This window comes from Lissotriton vulgaris (assembly GCF_964263255.1).
Source record: "Lissotriton vulgaris chromosome 8 unlocalized genomic scaffold, aLisVul1.2 SUPER_8_unloc_1, whole genome shotgun sequence".
NCBI lineage: Eukaryota > Metazoa > Chordata > Amphibia > Caudata > Salamandridae > Lissotriton > Lissotriton vulgaris.
This window is the reverse complement of record NW_028240615.1, coordinates 3,109,014-3,134,434: the sequence shown is the minus strand read 5'-3', so window position 1 is coordinate 3,134,434 and position 25,421 is coordinate 3,109,014. Positions and strand designations below refer to the sequence as shown.

At 44.3% G+C, this 25,421-nt stretch overlaps 1 protein-coding gene across 9 annotated transcripts in view; it reads right to left on the bottom strand.

The window, feature by feature from the left end:
* Positions 1-25,421, bottom strand: part of DOCK9 (dedicator of cytokinesis 9) — a 1,255,128-nt gene that overhangs the window by 183,408 nt on the left and 1,046,299 nt on the right. For all 9 annotated transcript variants that reach the window (XM_086947866.1, XM_086947869.1, XM_086947867.1 and 6 more), the window contains exons 44-45: positions 6,350-6,407; positions 1,788-1,894 (exon numbers count right to left, since the gene is read on the bottom strand). In XM_086947866.1, coding sequence (XP_086803992.1) covers positions 1,788-1,894; positions 6,350-6,407 — 165 coding nt within the window. The remainder of the gene's footprint in view (positions 1-1,787; positions 1,895-6,349; positions 6,408-25,421) is intronic.

Genomic DNA, 25,421 nt, shown 5'->3' with positions numbered 1-25,421 from the left:
TAACAATATCTGGTACCACCCCCCATTGCCCTAGTGCTTCCGGCTCAGAAGCCTGGCTTGACCAGGAAAAGGAAACTACTTGATGAGGATTAGTAGTCTTGGACCAGGGAGCATACAAGGTCCTTAGTATTAATGAGGGTATCAACAAGTTTCATTTAGAGATTACGTAATAATAATGCAATGCCAAAATGTGGAAGTATTTTCATGCTTAAAAAGTAGAGAGTAAATGAATCAGAGGCGGAGCAGGCAATACGATTTTTAAGACTCCAAATGTGGGCATGGAGAATGGAAGGAGAGACTCATGAAAACATTAAAGGGAAGAAAAAAAATACCTCAGACACTCTTAATGTTTAAGTCATGATTTAAATACAATGCACATGGTTTATTAGTTATATTTTCTACGTGATTTCGCTGCGCTTAAAAACCCCTCAAACAGCGCAACTGGCTCAATAGATTTAGGATACCCTGGGCATAAATGTGTGTTAAAATTTGGTAAAGCAAATTAATAGAACATGTTATTTACAAAAACCTTAGGATTGCCCAGCAATCCAGGTAGGACGTTCTATTTGCTCATCCTGCACTGCAATAAAGCAGCCTACATTCAACATAGTAGCAACTAAATATGTGGTTAAAAGCAGGAGCTAAAAATAACTGCTTCACTTAAGAAACTTTTGTCTTTCAAAACTTAACCCTCTGGCGAACAAAAACTTTGCACAGACACAAAATAGGACCACCAGAGGTTGCAACCACTTGCTCTGGGTTACCCCAGGGCTTGTGAAGACAGCAGTACGGAAATAATGTAGGTAGGACTGTAACAGCCATGTTTACTTTCTGGTATTTCATGGTCTTGCTCTTTCTTTAACATCTCTGGAGAAAACAGAAGAGTGTTGATGAGAGAAGGGTGGGATAAAGACTTACAATCTCTAAAGTCTTCCTATGTCAAACGGTGCAAGATTTTACTTCCACTACTGATAAAATTTTGGTCAATCAACGTCCATGCACCTTAGTGCAAACCTGTTTCTGTTGGAAAGTCCACTGAGGCCAATCTGTGTCCACAGTTAGTTCCAGTATCCTGACAACTAAAAGCTACTGAACGAACGCAGAGATAGCCGTACATTACTATACCAATATTATTAATTTACTGGATTTATTTTCAAAGCAGAACTTTAAAGTGCCAGAGGTCATAAGATGCCTCTGATAACTCCACGTGCACTGGCAATGGATGTGGTTAACCATTGACTGGATTATGCCTTTGCCATCAATGTTAAAGTCACCTTCCACAAGCAATTTAGATAGGTTTGTGAAAACAGCTGATAAAATTATCCTTCTTTTGCAAGTTTCCTTATCATTGAGCAGGCAGTGAACATCGAGCTCTCTCCGTGATGCATTTGATAGCTGTTCCTCAGATAACACATACCATCAGGGGCTATAAAAAACAACACTTAAGTAATTATTTTTAAAAACACTTAACTAAAGAAACAAATCTCGCTAGCTTCTGCTTGGGAAAATGTTTCATTAAAACAATTGTGCTACTGAATGTGGATGCCCAGTTTCATTCTAGATTATGTCCCAAGATACAGTATGATGTATTATGACCGTCATAAAAACTGGCTGGCTACTGCAAAAAACACAGAAGAGAACACCAGTTCTTTTTAAAAAAAGAAGCAATATACTTTGAGAGGACAGGGCAGGTGGCCTTGAACTGGAACATGGATTTACCAACCCGACTTCCCAAAGCGCTAATTTTTGCAAAAATGAAGCAGAAACTGGATATTTGAAAGGTTTACCTCATTAAAGTGGACATCCTGCATTCCAACGTCCTCCATCATAGACGCTTCTTCATCAATGTTTGGGGTGATAACTCTGAAAGTTGAGCATCCCTGTCTAAACATTCCTGATTTAAGAAACAATAGAAAAGTCAGTGGATGACTATCAGCTATGTTAGGTCTTTTATTAACTCTGGCTTTTTTTCACTGCACTGTTCAGCTGTAATTTCAGCAGAGACCCGATAAGCACCCTCAAAGTGAGTTGACAGGCAGGAAATATAAAGTGGCTATGCATGCAACAGAAGGATTAAGAACAACATCTACCATCACAAGTCCAGAAAGAAAATGTAGCTTACCTGTAACAACACTTTTTTGTCTTTGTTCTAGATACTGTTCTTAGTTACACAACCGGTGGTTGAGTTGGGAAATGTATTTGTTTTCGTTAAAGTTTTTTCATCCTTGGTATCGACCATGGGACAGTGTTTGGTCTCCTTCAAAGCACCACAATTCCCTACGTGCTGACATCATGTTCCAATATTTTTTTGTTTAATTTGTCTACTGATATGCATGCATGCTTGGTGTGATTTTTGACCTTTCTACTTCATGTAAAGGCAGAATGGGTGATGACACCCATCTGCTTCAACATCCAAGGATCCAGCTGGAAATTTATCAGGACAATCCCTGATCATTTACATCCTGCATAATCTAACCATCAAGAAGAAAAACTATTGTACAAATCCAAGCTTCAAACCTATTGGTATAGACAGCTTTTCTGATTTGTGGCGTCAATCTCATGAATATCTTATGTTAATGTGTAGCGCAAGTTCACCCCTTTGAGCTTTCCGGGCGCAGAACAACAGAGGGTTATTAATACCACTAAATGCATCTCATATGTGTGGCCTTGAAAAGATGAAAAGCTAAGTAAATGCGTTGGGATTCATACATGTGACCACGTGACTAAATAAAGAGTCTTGGAGTGGAAGGCTTTGTCCACTGAGGCACCATGTATGCATTAAAGGGTTGACAATAATGTCATTCCTTCTAATGTACAAAACTTGTTTCAGCATTTGTCTATGGATCTTGGATGTACTATTGTTATTTTTCACATGAAAAGAAAATATACAGTTAGGTATGAACATTGGGCTCATGTGTAGCACTGTCTTTATCAATATATCTTCAGTAACTAAGGCAGGATTCCTTAATTACTGGTGATCTATTGCAAGTAAGTACACCAGTAGGAGTAGATGTGATTATGTGACAATTGTGACTAAATAACAAATGCAAAATAAGGATCCAAGAGCAAAGTTGACAATGTGCTCAACTTCCATGCTGAAACCAGTATTGCAGCTGATGGCAAAATATGTTTTCTTCTTTCTAAAAGACCTTAGTTTTTAACTATAACACAAATATTCATTATATTCTGCCATCTTGTACGCAATTTAAGCAGGCGTATAAATGTGGACTTAAGCATTAAACAACAAGTATGATGTATCACACCACATATGTGGTAGATTCTGCTAGATAGGTATCACATAACAAGTGTAATCCACTTTAAAGAGCAACACGACCATCATCCTCTAAATGACAGATCCTAAGTCAGAGAATCAAGATCTGTGGATACCAATGTGCGCAGGTAGAGAAAGACAAAAGTCTGCTGGGTAAGTGCCATTTCCACGGTTATATTTTTAGGTAGAGGTGGTAAATTGGGAGACAGCAAAGGAGAGTCGGTGGGGGCATACCAGCGGTAACCTCAGTGTTATAAGACAAAGAGGGCACATTAGCCACCTCAGGTGGAAATGAGCTCATACACTGCAGATGTTAGTGGGACAAGCCATTGGACAAAGAAATCAAGAAGACATTTTGTATCGCTAACTGGAAGAAACGGGGTTTATGTGCAAAATTAGAGATGTTTTCTCCAGCTGCTACTTAAGGAACTCTTAAGTCTCATTTTATGGCACTCTTAGCCTGACAATAACATTTAAACAATCGGTTATAAACGTTTTCCAGTTGAGACAAAGAATTTAACAGTCACTGCTCTTGTTTTGCACAGAGCAAGTACTTCTGTTAGAGGTGAACACATTATTCCCATTGAGCAATAGTTTCATGATTGGGGCATCCAGGATTATAGGTTATCTGAAGCATACCTACAGCCTGTGGAGAAGTCAATCGCTAGCATGCCCTGTATAGTATAATTACAAGCTCAACTGAGGAAGACATATCTGATGTCTCCATCGTCAATTAGCTCAAAGGAGAATTCTTCGCCATCTTTCTTGTGTGGGTCAATGAACTTTTGTAGTTCATCTTACATCAACATGCTGTACTTGAATAAAAGTACAGAGGCATTCACCTGCTGAAATAATAGGCTTGCATTGTGAGAAACTGGCTTGTCTAGAATTTTACATTTGCCCATCCCTTTAGTGTATGGTCATACCCCATGTGTTTGGACCATTACCCTAAAATAGAACAACCAAGACCATTATGGATTAAAACATAGGGTAAGAAGAGGGAGGCATAATGTGTACTTAATTGACTGGTGCTCAAAACGAGCTGACACTGTATTAGGTATCATGGCAAAAGAATGGATTTTTTTACAGACCGAATTCGTCAAACCTAGGATGCCATTAAACTACAATTAATTAAATCAAACAGATATATAAACAACATATTATTCAAATCTAAAGATAATGACACATTACCAGGTCATTGCAGTAGTAGTACATGCAGAGTTACCATTTTATTGAATGATTTCTCCATGGAATTCATCTAAAAACCTAAACATACTAGAAGAAGTTATTTATTTATCCAGAAAGCTAGTAAGTATTGTTTTCATTATCTTTGCTCTTCTTCCAGCACTGGACAACATAATGTTATATGCATTAGAATATCAATGACTGCTGTGAGAATGTGTGAAATTATTTATATTGAAGGATGCCCTTGGATGTAGTACATGGGATAAAGGTAAGTACAACTCTTAAACCGAGCTTTTATATTAAGTTTTACCTTAAGACTAATTGTTAAGTAAATGATAATACCATGCAGGGCTTTAGTTTTGCAAATGCCACCTTCTCACCAGTAGTTCCAAGAAAATATTTAACTACTTCTAAAAAGTAATTGGTGAAACATGAGAACATAAACAGACCTTTAAGACAGTGAACTAATTCAATAGAACTAAAAATTGATAGTAATTCTGTAATGGTAAATCATCCCGTCTCTCACATGAATCACTAAATTGAGGATTAGGCACCCAGTTTTAAGGCTTTCTACCATAATAGTGTAGGGGCAAGTGTCACAAAGAGATTAGTGCAAATCACATTTAATTAGAAGTAAATCTAGCTTTCATTTTACTGCACTATGAGACACAGGTGGGGGTAATTATTGAGCCATTCGCCAAGATTACCTGTTAGCTATATAATACATCTTAGGCACTTCAAACCCCAAACATGTGCTCTAAATGTTAACTGTAAGACTATCTCAGTGGTTTAAGAGAAAAATCTCCATACAAAATATTTTAAGGGCTTTGTTAAACGTAACTTGTAACACACTAAATGAAGTTTGAAATTAAAAAGGGTGGATTACGCAATCCTTATATTAAACAAAATCTTGAACTATACCTACTTTGTTTACTTTTAGCTGCCAGCCCTTTAAAAAGTTGGAGTTTACAGGGAACATTACTTAGGTTTTAGATACATAAATTATTATAGAATTAGTGCTAGATCGGTAACTAAAAATCAGTTGACTTGTAATCCATTTGGGGGCTGAGATACAAAAGAAACAAAGCTTTAATATTTTAGGATATCAGGACTCCAATACATTCACTATTAAAGGCAGGTTACTGATGTAAATGTCAAATAATAATGGTGGGCATAATACATACTTGATGAACTCTATAAATACACTGCCTGAATTGTGCACCCTTATTGGAGTTCAGAAATACCTCTTACCACCTATCACTATGGAATATATGAAACAACCATAATAAGCAATCTGGGTGATTAAATGGCTTCAATTTACACCACAAGTGTGTATTTGAAACTGAATCTAAAACCTTTGGGAAGTCTATACAGGCTATCTAAAAACTGCTTTCTCATTCCACAATATTCATTCTAGAGATATCTCCTTCAGTTGTTTCCTACACGAACAAAGGCAGTAAAAGTCTCTGCACTAGAAAAGAGGAAGGGTCGTTGTGGACGGCTGTTACTAGGGTGGAAGTGGAAAGCGGAACCATTTGAGTTTGGTGTGCAACACTCAGTAGAACAATAAAATAGTGCTAATAAGAACGTCCAGCTCTCACAAGACTAGTTTGGTATTTCAAGAGTGACAGCTGGAAGGTAGGTTTTGGCTAGCTCTGCTCCTGCATTAAAAACGATCCCATACGAACAGGCAGTCGTAACCATCACCAGTAGTCTTAACATGGGAGGGCTTAAGAAAATACTAAGAACAGTTACAATGTTCCCTTCAAAAGAAACAGTCTTGCATATTTTCACAGTGAAAGGCACCTCTAATGAAGAAAACCTGTGACTACAGATGGTTGGAAAGGCTTACAAAACGACCATAAACTAACAATACAAAGCTTTGAGTCTTACCTTTTCGCATGAGATATTCTGCAACAAGCGCTGCCACATGGACGTAGCACATTGATGCCTAAAACATGAAAGCATGTTAAATCAATTTGTGCCTTTGTTGACTTTCAAACATTGTTACTACTTATTTTCTCAAAAATACTTAAAAAGCATATCCCACAACTGATAAACAGTTCCACGTTTGCCCTAATGACTACGTAGAGCTTGCTGAACAGGTTGATATCCATGCAGTACTCCAATCCGGTTTGAGAACCCTGGAGTGGCTCTCAAACCCACTGTATTAAGATGAAAGAACATTAGCCTGCGGACCAGTGGTAGAGAAGGAAATGTACTCTAAAGAGACCAATGCATGTGCATACTGTAACATGTTCTTCAAATAGACATTCTATTGATGGATGCCGTTTATCCGAACAGAAAGATTAACTGCTATACTAAGTTTCTCAATAGTTTATTAAGTGTAAGCTTGAAGCTTTCATCCACCATCTATGTTTATTGCTATTCTACTGATTAAGGAGCAAAACACATTTTCTGGTGGATTCTCTACCTTCTTGCACATTACTCTTATGTAGAAATATGCCACAACATCTAAATTATTCAGTCTGGGTGAGTGGTGGCATTGAGCAACTGCACTGAAGGTGCCACTCCAGTTCCACGGACCAACCACACTTGTGATATTAGTTAAGCCCTAATTCTCTATATCATAAAGGCAAGTGAAATCCAAAAAATAAGTTTAATTAAAGATGCAAGTATTGAAACTAACTATAACCTCATAAGGAGAGGATACAGGAAGGCAATATCTAACCTGCAAATCCATCACAAAAAGTTTACCAAAAGGTAAGTAACTACTTCTTGTAATGGATAGTTCTTACAACAGATTCTTATTCCACAGAGGCTTACAGATACATCCCAAAACTGTAACAGGTCTAAAGAGGTAAGTGTCATGTTGAAACCACTCTCTGATAAATCTTGCTTTGTTCCTAGCCACCACCATGTCCAATCAGTTGTGCTTTGTAAAAGTGTAAATCAAGACCCACATTTTAGCACAACAAATATTTAAGATAGGAATTCCTTTAAGGACTGTAGCAAAGCAAGTGTTCCCTATTGTCGAGTGACCCTGAATCTATCAAAAGAAAAACGTGCATGATGACGGTCTGATAAAAAAGTAAGCTATTAGAGGATGGGAGAAGTGACGAGTAAGTCTATACAAGTTTGACATTATAACATCCGCCTAATGAAGCTAATAGCAGCTAGAAACACCACATTTAATGTAAACATTTTCGAGTCACTACAACGGAGGTTAAAATGGTCAATCCATCAAGAAAGAAAAATAACAAGGCATGGTCTCGGTGCATAACAAAAAAAGGTCCTTGATGGAAAAGAAGTTACTAATTCTTTCAAAATTTGATCCACACAGTGATCTTGAACAGGTGCAAAGGATGACAAATGTACAAGGGCCAAAATTACAGGCAAATAACTTTAAACACTATCAACAGCGAGGCCATCCCCAGCACAGCAAATCTGAAAATCTTAAAATTACGGCAACAGAATACTGACTTAACTTCATGAGAAATAACATTCTGAAAACACATTTCATCTGAAAGAATAAGCTATTTTGGTGACAGATCTTCTGAGGGGGAGGGCTACTTTCATCACATCAGCTGGAAGAGATCCATCATTCAAAAGCTTTTCAACCTTCAGACCTGAATGCATAACGTCTACAGGATGAGATGCAGCACTCGACCATTTAGATATGTTAGCTTATCCACTCTGGCTTGATTAGTAAACAAGCAAGATATCCAGATCATATCTTGCTATTGGGAACTTAAGCATAGAATGTACATGGTGTGACCTCCTTGTTTTTCTCTGCTGAATTTAATAAAAACCGTTAAACCATAAACTGAGGAGGTGGTGAAGAGAATGTGGCCAAAATATGAAAAAAATTCTGACACAGCAAACCATAAACAGCATGGAAGGAAACTAACTGCTGGAACATACATTCCTGCATCTGTAGCCGTAGATGTAAAAAGATCAATATGTCTGGAGTCCCCATTAAGCTTCAATCTTGAGGACATACAAGTTCACTTCCCATTTGTGGTTCACAGAGGTAAATCTGCTGGGGATATCTAGCTACCCAATGCCATTGGTTGCAAGATGGGACACCGAAAGCAAGACCCCACAACTATAATGCTGAAAACCAGGTCTCCAGGACCCAACAGTCTCAATTTCACACCACCCATCTTCTTGGCGACATAGTACATGCCAGTACGCTGACTCTGAGGTTCTAGACTTAATGACAACACTAGGGAAACAGCCCTCAGCTCCTGTGATATGTTAACACCGCTCTTTCCAAGCAAAATCCCACTGATTGAAGAATTCTTCAGATGCGTTACCCAACCTACCAGTAAACTATTTAACATCAAAAATGTTCTAAATGTCCCCCTCCCAGTCACCTCAGCACGTTCTTTCTCTTCACCACCCGTTGATGCTCTGAGAGTAGAAGTCTGGTTATCGGGGTTGGGCACAACATCCCTCACAAATGATTGCAGTGCAATATCAGTCTCCAATGAATGTGTATCAATTGCAGTTTTGCCTAATGGACCTATGAGATGTTTGGTGTACAGAGATCTATGAGACACAGGAAAGTGATTGCTGATTCAGATGAAAGTACTTCAGCAAGTTTTGGTCCAGTCGAAGCTAACAACCATACACCTATTCTGTCGCATTGGAATTAACTGACGGTGCAGAATAATAAGCCTGTGAAGAAGGGAATGTCCCGAAACGCGTTGGCTTCAGAAAAAACTGCTATTATCCCACCAACTTGTGCTTGCAGCCCTGATTCAGTAAAAGAAGCTACACCAGGGGGGCGTGGCTTCGAGGGCGAAGATGGCGGACGCGGCTCTGTAGAGCTCCTGCCGGCCCGATCCTTATCCGCTAATTTATCCTTGCCCTGAACCCTCTTCCTTCATCTACTACTGTGGAGGTGCTTGCTGGTGACCGGAGGAGCACGGTGGTGTGGTCGTTGGAGCTCCGGACCTCCATTGGCGCGTCCGTTGGAGGGTGAGCCTGCTGGGCCTACTTGCCGCGTGGTGAGCCGGGACCTCAATTTTTTGTCCCACCCGCCGGCTGGCCTTGGACGCCGGGCAGACGGCGAGCATCCGGACCCGCAGGGCTGGGGCGGAGCCACCGGAGGTCGAGAAACGACGCGCCTTGCTGCTGCGCCCTGCGGAGTGGTGTCCCGACGAAGTGACAGTGCAGATCCGACAATCGCCCCGTTCGGGCTACTCCAACGGACCTGAGGGGCTTGCTGAGCCGACTGGAGCAGTTAGACTGGCGGCGCCATTTCGGCGGCCCCGCTCTGGGCCCGTGACTGGCGACTGCTGCGCCTTGGAGGAGTTACATTGCCTGGGTCCCGGCCTGTGTTTTGGCGGACTGGTGGCGTGTGGAAACCGAGTGGCTTGGTGTGCTCCGGACGCCCCGGCCTGATTGGTAGACATTTGCACCCCTACAGGTGCGTGTTTCCTGGCTGTCTCTGCTGCCGCTATGACTAGAGGCGGAGGCGGCCCTGCCGCCGCTAAGACGGGACCTATTGATAAATTCACTGGCTCCGAAGGGGGTGCCGGAGCGGCCAGAATGCTGGACCGGACAAGCGGCGCTGCTGACGGCCATTACACAGTCCCGTGACATGCTGGACGCGAAGATCGGCGCGGTGGGTGCCGATGTGATGCTGCTACGTCAGGACCTTCGCAATGCGGTCGCCCGCATCACTGAAACGGAGACCAGGGTCACGACGGTGGAAGGAGACGTTGGCGCCCTCAAGAAGAGAGTTGCCGACCTGGAACAGACTCAGCGGGGCCTAGCACTTCGTGTGGAGGACGCTGAGGGGCGGGCGAGGCGGAACAACCTGCGCTTTGTCGGCTTCCCGGAGGACTGTGAGAAGGGGCCTATGGACGCTTTCCTGTCCCGGTGGCTGGAGAGCTGGTTGCCTCCGGACACATTGTCGCGCTGCTTCGTGGTGGAGCGCGCCCACCGTGCCTTGACGCAGAAGCCGCCGGCCGGGGAGCGGCCTCGCCCGATCATCGCCCGGATCCTCAACTTCCATGACCGGGACATCATTCTTCGTGAGGCGCGGCTCAAGGACACTCTGCTCTATGATAACCATAAAATCATGATTTTCCCGGACTATACCAGACTGGTCCAGCAGCAGAGGCATTCCTTCCTGGCAGCTAAGGCCAAGCTGCGAGGCCTGAAGATTCAATACTCGCTGCTCTACCCGGCCCGCCTCCGGGTGATCTTCAACTCTAAGACCCACTTTTTCGATACTCCGGAGGCCGTCTTTCGATGGACCGACGAGGCGGTCAGACTTCGACCACACGTCCAGCCGGGGTTGCACTCCGGGTCATCGCGCAGCTCATCTCAGGACCGGAGTGATCAGCCGAACAAAGGGAAGCGGCATCGAAAGTCTCGCTCAAGACGGAGGTCCTTGTCTCGAGACCCCCTTCTGGGGGACACGCAGCCTGATACCGATCATTCTGGCAAGGGCCCCTGATCATCGTCCACTGACTGCCTACTCCTTGCCTTTCATCTATGGCCGTGCACTGCGGCAGCTGCAAGTTGGTCGGTGGTACACTCATTGGCTGGTGCAGTATTACCTTGTTCTTTGGCGAATGCTTGGGACCCTTGTGGACTAATGTTTTTCTTTTTTTTGTGATGCATTGCTTCTGACCTTGCTATATGCTTGAGGGGGGGTTTGGGGCACGTTCCATGGGCTGCCTCCTCCTGTTGGGACTGGGGGGCGGTTTAGGGAGTGTGTCTGGTTGATTGCAGGGGGGCTAGTTGGGATCCTTTGGCATGGCTGGCTTTCGGCGCTATGTTTTGGGCCTGAAGTACCGTATGCCGCGACAGATACTTCATTGTTTCTTGAGGTATAGGGGTGGGGGAGGGGGGCATTGGGATGTTGGGTTGCTTGTGGGGTGGGTCTGGTTATGGGGGGCTGTGGGGTTCGGGGTGGTGTTTTGTGGGGTGCACGTGGTTCTTGTGATTTCTGCGACTGGAGTGTTGGATGCCTGGGTCGGGAGCTGGGGATTGCGGGGTTTGGCTCATCGTGATAATGGCTGATGTTCCACGGCTAGCGTCTCCTGGCGCTTCCATGCGTATTCTGAGCTGGAATGTTCGGGGGCTCCTGGACAAGATTAAGCGGGGGCAGTGCTACGCTGGGCGAAGAGGGACCTGACGGATGTGCTCCTTCTTCAAGAAACACACATGTTGGGCACTAAGGCATTGAGTTTGCAGCGGTTTGGCTTTCATCAGGTGTTCCATGCCGGGTTTACTAGGGGCTCGAGGGGGGTGGCCATTCTTATCCACAGACGGTTGGCCTACACTCACGAGCGTCAGTTACTCGATCCTCAGGGCCGCTTTGTGTTTATACAGGGAAGATTGGTGTAGAGCCTTTGGTGTTTGGTAGTGTGTATGCCCCTCCCCCGCTGCAGTGGACCCTTGCGGAGCGGTTGTTTGCCCTGTGGACTGAGCTCCCCCGCTCCCTGGCTGTGATTGGTGGCGACTGGAAGGATGTGGTGGACATGGCGTTGGACAGGCAGAGGGGACAGGGGGTTGCGACTGTAGCCTCCCCTACACGGTTGGGGGCCATGATTGATGGTCTTGGTTGGGTGGATGTTTGGCGGCACCTGCATGCAGAGGGGCGGGAATACACGTATGTCTCGGCTGTGCATGGCTCCCTCTCGCGCCTTGATTGTGTGTTTGTGCCGGGGGCCTTCCTTGACAGGGTGAGAGGGGCGGCGATCCAGCCTCGCGGGCTGTCCGACCACTCCCCCGTGGCGGTCCAAATTGATCTTTGTAAGGAGCTGGAGGCGCAACACAGGGAAGTGGCTGATGATATCACGCTGCGGCTGCTTCTTCAGGCACAGCAGTCTTATTCCTCGGTCTTATTAGATGAGGCTCGTCAGGCGTGGTTGGCTACGCGTAGTAGGGTGTACCAGTGGGGCGACAAGTCTTGCACCATGCTCCATAGGCTCTGTCAGCAGACCTTGCAGCCGGTTACTCTGCCGGGGCTGGTTGACGACGCCGGGGTGGCGATAACGGACCCTGCGATCCTTGCGGCAAGCTTCGCGAGCTATTATGGGCGTCAGTATGCCTCTCGAGAGAGCCTTTCCCCCGATAGCATCGAGGGATACCTTGCGGCAGTCCCTCCGCTTGCTGTCTCCGATGAAGTGCGCGATGCGTTAGATCTTCCCCTGACGGCTGAGGAGTTGGGCGAAGCACTGGGTCAACTCAATGTGGGTAAGGCACCGGGGCCGAGCGGGTTTCCCAGCGAATTCTATAGGAAATTTCATCTACAGCTCGGGCCGCATTACAAACGAGCATTAGAGCAGGCACGGGAGCGTGGCAGCCTCCCCCCAGACTGGCGCCATGCCGAAATCGTGGTATTCCAGAAGCCAGGCAGACCCACTGACCGCCACGAGTCTTATTGTCCCATATCGCTCATTAATTTTGAAGCCAAGCTCCTGGCCAAGGCGCTTGCGAACCGTCTGCTTCCACATATTTCGGCTCTCGTCCACCCGGATCAGGCGGGCTTTATGCCGCGCCAGGCGACAAGACACAACATTCGGCGGGCGCAGGCCGCGATCAACCCGATTGGATCTTCCGGGGACCAGGCAGCGCTTCTGCTGGCAGATATTGACAGTGCCTTCGATTCGGTCAGCTGGACCTATCTCTTTGCTCTTCTACCGCTTCTGAACTTGGGCCCGGTCTTTGTCTCCAATGTAAAGTTGCTTTATACAGATGTTACCGCCTCGGTGCGTGTTTCTGGGGCGATATCCGCTCGCTTTCCTGTGACCAGGGGCACTCGTCAGGGGTGCCCACTCTCCCCGTACCTATTCGCGCTAGCTATGGAGCCACTGGCCGCCCGGGTGCGCCGTGATGCGCTTTATCGAGGCTTTGTGTGGGGGGCGGATCACTCGGACCGCATAGCTCTGTATGCCGATGACGTGCTTTTCTTCATGACTGATTTGCAGCATACGGGCCCTCGTATCCTTGAGTTAATGCAGGAGTTTGGTCAGGCGTCGGGGCTCTTTCTTAATCCGCGCAAGTCGACCCTATGGGTGTTGGGGGGCGACACGGTGTGCTGCCCATGGGCTGCGTCCCTTCAGGTAGCTGTCGAAGGCGTGAAGTACTTGGGCGTTTTTCTCTCTGCCTCGGCCTCAGTGGTGTGGGATCGGAACGTTCAGCCGGTGTGGGATCGGGTCCAGATGGACGTCAAGACGTGGACGCGTATGCCTCTTAATATCTATGGCCGATCGGCCATCTTCAAGATGGTGGCCCTGCCTCGGCTTCTCTACCAGCTGCAGAACCATCCATTTAAGATCGACCCACAGTGGTTCCGAAGTGTTAACTCTGTGCTGGGCCGGTTTCTGTGGGCCGGGGGCGCCTCCAGGGTTGCGCTGCGCACGTGCTTTCTTTCTACATACTGCGGCGGTTTGGCGTCCGCGGACCTGCTGTCTTATTATCAGGCCTCCCATCTCCTTGTGCTTAACGAGTGGTGGTATGGGGACCGTAGTGATACGGCCTATGCTCTGGAGCATTCTCTGATGGGTGGTGCCTCCCTCCACACCCTACTGTACTCGGCCAGGCGGAGGAGACTGCTGCCGACAGTCACCCAGGTGGTCTTCGCGGTCTGGCGACAAGCCTTGCACCGTATGGGTTGGTGGGGTAGGCTGACGGCCGAGACTCCGTTATGGCGTAATGGCTTGCTCCCGGCGCTGGCGTCTCTGTCCGGATTTGGCGGCTGGGACGCGATCGGGATTTCGTCCCTCGGCCATGTCCTTACTGGCCCTACGCTTAAGTCCTTTCAGGACCTTAGTTCTGAATTTAGCATGCCCAGGTCCCAATTCTTCCGGTACCTTCAGTTCCGCCACGCCCTCGCCCCTAGCCTGGTGGGCTTGGAGCAACTCCCCGACTTTAGTCCCATTGAGGCAAAACTTTTTATGGGAGACCTGGGCGACAAGAAGGTCTCTCAGATTTACCGCTCCCTGGTTACGCACTGCTCCCCTTCCCTCTCGACATTGAAGGCCTCCTGGGAGAATGATGTTGGCCCCCTGGATGAGGATGACTGGCGTGAGGCCCTTGAATCTCCCCGTGGTGCTGCTATAGCTATCCGCCTTCGCTTTATCCAATTCAAATATCTCCACAGGGCATATTATACTAGGGACCGGCTATGGCGGGCGGGTCTTATAGCTGCTCCGGAGTGTCTGAGGTGCGGTACTGAGAGGGGGACACTGTTCCATACCGTGTGGTCCTGTGAGAGACTGACTAGATTCTGGACTGGGGTTTGGGACTGCCTGTCGGAGGTGTTGGGGTGGGACCTGCCCCGTACCCCTAGGCTGGGCCTTCTTCATGTCCTTGAAAACGTTGGGGGTAACATTTACAAACGTCACCTGTTGCTGCTGGGGCTGGTAGTAGCCAAGCGGGACCTGGCCCAGGCCTGGAAGAGTGAACGTGCCCCCCCGCTTGGTGCATGGAAGGCAGGATTGGACTTTCTCATGGGCCTGGAGCAGCCTGTATTTGAAGCCCGGGGGTGTCCCCACAAGCATTACAAAATCTGGAAACGATGGGCGGACTACAGGGGCCAGGATCTTGACCCCCCGATAGATATTGACGATGTGCTGCCTCCTGATGTGGCTCCTACACCCTAGGCCGCTGGCCGACACCGCCTTTGCTTTTCATCTCATGTTGCTAAGCTGTGATCACGTGCACTGGGTTTGGGTGGGATAAGGGGTGGGTAGTTTGGGAACGGGATTGGAGGGTGTTCTTGGGGTTGGGTGGGATGGGGGGGGTTTGGGGTATGTCATTTTAAAGCTTTGGGTTCAATGCTATGCCTTTACACATGTGTCATTGACAGTCTCCTCCTGACTGTGGAGGGCTGTACCGAATCTTGCTTGAACTCTTAATAAAAACGGTTTTGAAAAAAAAAAGAAGCTACACCAACCTGTTGTTTGGGCTCCTTCGTTACTTGGCAGAAACTTTGATGGATTTTGTACGGCCGTTTGCCAGGCCGTGAAGGGGCCCGCTGCGTGTGAGCAGGCTGGATGCCGTCACAAGTCAACATCGTATCAGGACAGGTGCTGTCATCAGGGCAACAAGGTGCTAGCACAAGCAAAGGAGGATTTTAGCAAACCCACTGTGGCAAACGTTTTGATTTAAAGACTACCTACATGGTGGCTCACTGGAGCAAAACCCAGATAACACTTTAAGTACCAGAATGCTGTGTGGCGGCAAGCGCTGCGATGTGGCTCCACCCCCTGAGGCGTGGTACTTACGAACATTTAAGTGTATCTTTCGCCGTGGCAGGATGAGTTGTATTAAGCCTGTGAAGAAGGGAATGTCCCGAAACATATATAGATATATATATATTCACTTAAAAAACCATAGGTTTCAGGCCTTATATAGTTAGGAATTAGCATTTAAAAAAACCATTGAAATTGCTCCTATATAGTTAGTTGTACTAACTATATTTCGCGCACCCGCAATCCACTGCTGATGATGTCACATATTACATCATTCATGACATGGTCAGTGACATCACTGATGACATCACTGATGACATCTCAAATTACATCACTGATGACATCTCATTTGACATCACTGATGACATCACTGATGACATCATCCAGTGACTGTGTGTTTCTGTAAAGTTTAAATATGTTTTACATATTGAAGAATAAGTGGATGTATAAGTGTCTGGATGAAGGATTTAGTAGGTGCGTGACTGACTGTATGAGTGAGTGATTAAATGTGTCTTACTAAATGCATGGGTTAGTGACTAAACTGTCTGAATGTGTGCATTAGTATGTCTGTTGTTGTGTAAGCTGCTTCATGTGTTGATCAGTAGCTTTATGAGTGGCTATATGGGTTATTGATTGGTTGCCCAAGTATTTGAATGGGAGACTGAGTGTGTGTGTGTGGCTGGCTGGGAGGTGTATGACTCTGTGCATAGATGTGTGAGCAGTTGATTCACTAGGTGTAGGAGTTCAAGAGTGCATGTTTAAACAGCTATATGGGTGGTTGACTGTGTGCATGGGTGTGTTGGTGAGTGAATGGATATCTCCGTGCTACATGTCCAAGTAAGTACATAAGTAAAACACAGTGCATGTGAGAGTTGGCATATATAAATGACTATACATGAGAGCCAGTGAATGTGCGAGTGGCTGTATGGCTCATTGTGTACTTGTATCAGTGATTGTATAATTGAGTAAGTATGTGTTCGCATATGTTTGAATAAGTAAGGTGTTGTGTGTATAACTGTATAGTTGAGGAAATGGAAGTGTGATTGATTCTTTACATGACTGACTTGGTGTGTGAGTAAATCCATGGATGAGTGGCAGTGTGTGAGTGTGTGTATAGGTGTATGAGTGCATATGATAGTGTTGTATTGATGAGTGACTGTATGTATGAGTGATTCTATGGGTGAATGAGTGAATGTGTGTGTAGACCTAGGAATCAGTGAGCGCGTATGTAGAAACTGGTATTGGTGTGTCAATGGTTTCAAGAATGGTAGTCTGTATTTAACAGTGGGTGTATCAAAGGTTATATTAGAGTGTGAGGAGGTGCATCATATTATCACATGAATGATATCATCAGTGATGTGATAAGTGATGTCAAATGAGATGTCATCAGTGATGTCATCAGTGATGTCATTTGAGAGGTCATCTGTGATGTCATCAGTGATGTCACTGACCATGTCATGAATGATGTAATGTGTGACATCATCAGCAGTGGATTGCGGGTGCGCGAAATATAGTTAGTACACCTAACTATATAGGAGCAATTTCAATGGTTTTTTAACTGCTAATTCCTAACTATATAAGGCCTGAAACCTATGTTTTTTTAAGTGAATTTGCAATGTTTTTAAAATGCTAATTCCTAACTATATAAGGCTTGAAACCTATGGTTTTTAAGTGAATTTGCAAGGTTTTTTAAATGCTAATTCCTCACTATATAAGGCATGAAACCTATATTTTTTTTCAATAAATTTCAAAGGTTTTGTAAATGCTAATTCTATTAGTGGATAATATTTATATATGTTATTATCCTTCTGGGACCACCTGAGCAGCCATCTTGTTTCTCAGGAGAAGTGAGGCACAAGAGAGCACAAAACAAGAGTGGAAAACGCGAAAAGGGGGCAGGGTGGAGACCCCCTGACCCCCTAGCCCTTCTCAGGGGGTCCCAGGAGGACCACCAATTGCCAAAAAAAAAAAGATTTTTTTTTTTAATTGCGGGGTACGCGCACTGTGTACATTTTTTTTTTAATTGCGGGGTACGCGCACTGTGTACGGTGCGTGTACGGTGCGCGTACCCCGCGGTTTTTTCGATTTTTTTTTTTTTTTGCCCTTGGGGGTCCTTTTGGGACCCCCTGAGAAGGGCTAGAGGGTTAGGGGGTCTCTACCCTGCCCCCTTTTCGTGTTTTCCACTCTTGTTTTGGGCTCTCTTGTGCCTCAGTTCTCCTGAAAAACAAGATGGTGGACAACACTTCCTGGTTTGGACAGTTTGGAATGTTGACAGTCGACTGCCAGCCAATCAGAAACTCGCTCGCGCACGAAAGGGTACGCGCACGTATGCGTACGGTGAGCGCATATAGATATATAATTTGCTCTAATTCAATTTTCTCAACAACTACTGTAGGGATTTTCACCAAATATAGAAAAGGCACTACTCCCTACCATTTTGCCAAATTTGGTGTAATTCCGTTCAGCCGTAGCCGTGTCTGAAGGTCCCATAGAAAATGCCATTTGAAAAATTTCAAATTCAATTTTCTCAAGAACTACTGGAGGGATTTTCACCAAACGTAGCAAAGGCACATCTGCATACCAGGCCCTACCATTTTGCCAAGTTTAGTGTAATTCCATTCAGCCGTTCGGGCTGTAGCCGTGTCTAAAGGTCCCTATGGAAATTAACATGGGGAAAACACGTTTTGGGACCCCCTTTCGGCCCCCGTTCGACGAATCCCCCCGAAACTTTCAGGGAAGGAGCGGAGCTGGCCAAAATTCTGGAAAATTACACACAGATTCCTCAATCGGCGCCAAAGTTAATCCCAATAGAATGTTGAGCGCATATAGATATATAATTTGCTCAAATTCAATTTCTCAACAACTACTGGAGGGATTTTCACCAAATATAGAAAAGGCACTGCTGCATACCTGTCCCTACCATTTTGCCAAGTTTGGTGTAATTCCTTTCAGCCGTTCGGGCTGTAGCCGTGTCTAAAGGTCCCATAGAAAATGCCATTTGAAAAATTTCAAATTCAATTTTCTCAAGAACTACTGGAGGGATTTTCACCAAACATACAAAAGGCACTGCTGCATACCAGTCCCTACCATTTTGCCAAATCTGGTGTAATTCCGTTCAGCCGTTCGAGCTGTAGCCTTGTCAGAATGTCCCTATGGAAATTAACATGGGGAAAACACGTTTTGGGACCCCCCTTTTTTCTCGGCCCCCGTTTGACGAATCCCCCCGAAACTTTCAGGGAAGGAGCGGAGCGCAGCGAGGCAAATTTAAGGAAAATTACAGGCAGATCCCTCAATCGGCGCCAAAGTTATTCCCAATAGAATGTTCGGAATTTCCTATGGTAACTAGGTCCTAACTATATATACCTACTGGCTATCGCCAGTAGGTATGTGTGTGTGTGTGTATATATATATATATATATATATATTCACTAAAAAAACCACAGGTTTCACATCAGTTATAGTTAGCTGGAAATTTTACTGACATAAAACCATTGAAATTCCACGTTATAGTTAGTTGGACTCACTATAACTTGCGCGTGTAATGCACTGCTGATGACGTCACATATTACATCACTCATGACCTGGTCAGTGACATCACTCATGACATCACTGATGACACCATCCAGTGAATGTGTGCCTTTCTGAAAAATAAATATGTTTTATATATGTATATGTAAAGGTCGATGGAAGAATAAATGTTTAAATAAGTGTGTAAATGGATGTTTTTAAAAAAAAAATGATTGGTTAACTGGCTTATTAAGTGTATCTTAGTGAATACATATATTAACGAGTAATGTTTAAATATTTAAATATATGTATCAGTGTTTCACTTTGTGTATAAATGGCTGCATGGGTTGGTGAGTAGCTACATGTGTGTGTATATGGGTTATTAGATTTTTTTTTAGTATCAGTATGAGTGTCTGTATGGTTTGGTGGGAGTGTTACTTAGCACATAGATGCATCAATGACTGACTCACTGTTTGTATGTGTTTTGAAGACGGCATATGTGCAGGACTGTATGGGTGGATGAGTGTGTATATGCGTGTGTTAGTGAGTGAATGACTGTCTCATTAGTGTCTTTATCAGTAACTACATATGTTTTAATCTAGTATATGTGAGTATTGATGTATATGAGTGAGTATATGTGAGAGTGAGAGATTGAAAGAGTTCTTGTTTAAATAAGTATGTGTTTCTATAAGTGATTGTTTAAGAGAGTAAGTATGTGTAAGTTTCCTTAGAAGTAAGGTGGTAGTGTGTGTATAGCTGTATATGCAAATAAATGGATGTTCAATAGTTTATTTGCATGTGTGAGTATGTGTGTGAGTAACTTTTGGATGACTGTCGGTGTGTAACAGGATGTATAGGTGTATCACTACATATGATGAGTGAGTATTTGTATGAGTGACTATATAGAACTGTTGGTGAATGAGTGAATTTGTATATAGATGGTGGAATTATTGAATTGGTTGTTGTAACTGGTATGGGTATCTCCATTTTTTTAATTTTTTTAATTTATATTTTTCAATATGTGTTTCATGGGTTACATTACAGTGAAAGGAGGTCTGTCACTCTGTCCCAAGGATGATGTCATCAGTGATGTCATGAGTGATGTCACTGACCATGTCATGAGTGATGTAATATGTGACGTCATCAGCAGTGCATTACACGCGCAAGTTATAGTGAGTCCAACTAACTATAACGTGGGATTTCAATGGTTTTATGTCAGTAACATTTCCAGCTAACTATAACTGATGTGAAACCTATGTTTTTTTAGTGAATTTAATAGGTTTTTTAAATGCTAATTCCTAACTGTAACTGGTGTGAAACCTATGGTTTTTCAGTGAATTTCATAGGTTTTTTAAATGCTAATTCCTAACTATAACTGGTCTGAAACCTATGGTTTTTTCAATGAATTTCATAGGTCTTTTTAATGCTAATTCCTAACTATAAGTCTCACTTTATAAGTAAGACTGTTAGCGCTCTAGTTGTTTAGAACACTCTGGTACATTCTGTCATTGGGCTACAGTTGGGCTATATTTGGGCTATATTTTATTTTTTGTCTCTGGTGGCCATCTTTGGGCTACATTGGGCTACATTTGGGCTACATTTTGGCTCTAACATATATATAGCCCAATGTAGCACAATATATATTTTTTCAAAGTTAATTTTCGTAAAAACCACTTAAGAATAGGGCTACCAGTCCCTACAATTTTTCCCAATTTTTTTATTTTTTAATTTTTTGCTTTGGAGCGCTCCCGGTGCGCGCCCCGGGGAGCGCCCCGAAAAGCGCACTTTTATAAAGCGCCCCGGGGCGCGCTCCGGGGAGCGTCCCGTAAGCGCCAATATCGCGAACGAAAACATGATCGTGACGTATCGCGTAGCCGCGTCCGCGTGATACGCACGGCGTAAGCGCACCCGGAAGTACTCGAGCGAATACGATCGCGCAACGTAAACATCCGATGTGCTTACGCGACGCGCCCCGGGGTGCGTAGCTTAAGCGCGTCGGGTCATGTGACCTGAAAATAACAATTTTCATTGGTTCATAACAGTTTTGGTTTCATAAAGATGAAGCCCCTGGTCATGTGACCTGAAAATAACACTTTTCATTGGTTCAATTCATTTTTTTTTTCAAAAGGATGAAAGACCCCACCTTTTTTCCTTATTCTGACTTTGTCCTTTGACTTAGGAAGACCTTTTTGTAGCTCTCTCTACTTTTTTGCTCAAAATAATGGCTTCAGTAGTAGCAGCAGCTGGTGCATCTGCACCACCACCACCACCACAACCACCAAAAGGACCTCCTCAAGATATCATTGGTGGTCTTCAAGAAGAGGAAGAGGAGGAGGAGGAGGAGGAGGGGACTTCAAGATGGCTGGAAGAACACAATACCCCATACCAGCCAAGACCACACATTATTTGGGAGTTTTTTACTCTCCCAGAGGGGAAAAAAAAGTAAATGCACCCAAGGTCAGTTGCAAAATTTGTGGCATGGAACTTTCCAGGGGAAACCCAAATAAAAAATATTCATTTGGGAACTACACAATGATACGCCACATGCAGCGCAAACATCCTATAAATTATTCTGCTGCAGAAATGAGGGAACTGGCCAGTAACTCTCCCCGATCAACAAGAACCAGCTCAAAAAGGAAACAACCCACTGCGTCTACACCAGAGGAAAGTGAGACGATGCTGTGCATTCAGCCCCGATTTGCAGATTTCAGAATTATCTGTAAATTTTGTGGGAAGACCATCTCCTACGGAGAACAGAGCGTAAAGCTCATCGTCCTTGCTGGGGACAACCATAAATGCCCCAATCAACCCTAATTTTTTCTTTTCTTTTAGTTTTTTGCTCCAGTTGAGCCATTTTTAATTCCCTGTTTTTTCGTTTTTCACCATGAAAAATACAAAAAAAACTAAAACTGTTCAGAAAATCCAAAAAAAGCACAAAATGTTCAAAAAACAATATAACAAATATAAAACAACAAAAAGAAGAAAAAAAACAGTTCTTTTTAGAACTACCTCCAATTTCTAAAAAAAGGCAACATTTTTAAAAAACTATCATTCATTTTTCCTCATGGTACGCTCCCCGGTCCGCGTACCGGGCACGCCCCCCGCGCCAAACAAAAAAAAACATTTTTTTGCCCCGCGGGGCCCTTTTAAAGCCCCCACATCAAACCTAGGGGGTCGGGGGGGATCTACCCTGCCCCCTTATGGTCAATTCCCCCTTTATTTTGGCCACCTCTTGTGTCTCGATACTACCGAGACACAAGATGGCGGCCGCTCCGGACTGTTTCGAATGTTTACAGACACCCAAGAGCCAATCAGATTTCCGTGCGCACCTCGCGTGTCGCGCCCGGGGCGCTCCCCGGAGCGCGTACCGGGGCGCGCCTACAGATATATATATTTTTTTAAACCTAAATTACTCAAAATCCACTGGAGCACATATCTTGCGACATAGCAAAGGCACATCGGGCTACCAGTCCCTACAATTTTGACAAATTTGGTTGAAATCCATTCAGCCGTTCGGGCTAAAAGTGAAATCGACCGCCCTATGGAAATTAACATGGGGAAATGCGTTTTGGGGCCCCCCTTTTATCTCGTCCCCGCTTGACGTATCCCCCCAAACTTTCAGGGAAGGACCGGAACGCCGCGAGGCCATTTTGAGGAAATTTTCTGTCAGATTCGTCAACCGGCGCCAAAGTTATTCCAAATAGAATTTTGAGATTTAACATTGAAAAAAATCCTAACTATAACTACCTACTGGCGACCGCCAGTAGGTAATATATATATATATATATCCATCAAACATGTCAAGTGTTGGCTACGCTTTATTGACAATGTTTTTATTCTGTGGTCTGGTAATGATGAAAGTGCAACAATATTTATTGACAAACTCAATGCCAATCAGGAGAACTTGAAATTTACCTCACATTTGAGTAATCACGAAGTGGAGTTCCTAGATTTCAAAGTGTATGTGGATGCAGGGAACATCAACACTACACTTTTTAGAAAAAAGACAGCTGGCAACTCCACGCTACATGCAACCAGTGCCCACCCCCAACATCTTATTGAAAGCATACCTTACGGAGAACTGCTTAGGATCAAACGCATTTGCAGCACACCAGCACAACAAGAGATATGCACTAGGGAAGCACTGGAAAGATTCCGAAAAAGAGGCTATAAGACCTCCACTCTTGATCAGGCACTGAATAAAGTCAATATGAGAACAAGGGCATCCCTGTTAGATACTCCAGCAGTTATTGCTGAGCCTAGTGATGCCAACAACGCACCAAGGCTCATTCTTACCTACAGTAAACACCACCGCCAGATCCACTCCATCATCAATCGTAACTGGCCAATAGTGCTTACGGATGCAGTAATAGCACCAGAGATGCCTGATATGCCAACCATCACCTACCGCAGAGGAATCTCTGAGATCCCCGATAGTGTGCAGTAGCCCTGAAAATGCCAAACCATCACACACCACATGGTTGAAGCCCAAAGAAGGTTTTCTAAAATGCTCATCATGCAGGGCATGCAAATTTGGTATTTCCACAACCAAATACAAAACTCCATTTAGCCCACATGAGACCAAAATCCTGGGGTCATTCGATTGCAAAACTGAGTAGGCTGTATACGTTCTGACATGTACCTGTGGCCTCCACTATGTGGGCAGTACTAAACTACAGGTACATGTCAGAATCCTCCAACATCTGAGAGCGATTGTCAACAACGATACGGCGTACCCAGTGGCCAGGCACTTCAGAGCTGTACATGTCAACGATTTGAAGTGCCTGCAATACTTTGTCATTGCTGCCATCCCTAACAACCCAAGGGGTGGCAATAGAGAGAAGGCACTCGGGAAACTGGAGTCCAAGTTCATTCTTGATGATAGTAAGCATCCGAAGGGGCTCAACAACATGGAGGACTTGCACAACTTTTTGCAATATACACACCCTGCGGCCATAAGATCAATTTGTCGTGTAGACTGAATCTAGCATAGAGTCGACAACCCCGCATTTATGTGCTATATAAACTATTCAATTTTCCCGAATTCCCAAGAACCTGTTGTTTTTAACTTCACATTTCCAATATGCACATTACTTTTTTTGATGTGTATATTTTGTAACCCTCTTTAGCACATATTCACTTTATTTGCACATTTTGCACAAACTCACGGCACTGTATGATATGCACTTTACAGGCTGAATATAATCTCTGTGGCACTTGGATATGGTACATATATTTGCCGCTAAACTCTCTGTATTAGCCGTACATCTATGAGAACAAACAGTGGGTAGCACTTCAATTAGACCACTAGGAATTTATTCCATAAGGGTTTGTTGTCCACTGTGTGTGTATATATATATATGAATTGAGTAAATTATGACTTTGTGACATGAATGTCATCATATCATGTAATTTTAGTTAAAATCATCATATTTATTTAAGTATATTTATATATTTACAATTTGGTTGGTTTTAATGTTTTTAACTTTTGTAACATTTTAGCCTGAGCCAATCATGATATTATTTATCAATCGTTATGAAAAGTCTTGCATTTAAGCACTTTACAAATTATATTATATTAGATGCCTTATGCAGATATTTGTGTCCATTCAAGCGCCTTTACTACATCGAAAGCCGATAATGTGAAGTGTGTCTTTCATGTCTATTGTACCATGTGACGGGGGTATCAGCATCACTAAAAAACACAGTATAAAAAATGAAAGCGGGCTGCGTTTCCGCTAGTGAACAAGGGTACTCAGTATCCGAAACGCGTCTGACAGTGGTGGTTAAATAAACGAAGACCTGCATAAACCACAAAATCCACGGGTGTCCGTTTCCTGTTTTCTTGGCGTGTCCGGCTGGAGTTAAGGAGGGAGTGTGGGAAAGAAAATAGTATATATATGCTCAAAATAAATTGATGGTATCAATTGTGCAGCGAGTTCGACTCAACTTCTTTCCAGACTGGGAGAGTAATTGCAAGTATCTACAGCGAAGTGGTCCAGTCGCAGAGTAACGAACCGACAGCTAGAGCACCAGGTTTCCCCACCCCGGACCGATTAAGATGACTCGGTAAAACGAACACGGGGGAAACGGTTGCCACCAAACACTGGAGTTTGGGATGTTTCCTCAGCAACCTTTCAAAAATATGGGCTGCAGCGAGGAGCTACACAACTGGGAACTTCTGTCCCAGTGAGACAGTTTAAAATATCAGCATTTACTTTACCGGAGGGCTGAGAGACCACAAAGACCAGCATGCTGCGCCAAACACCAGA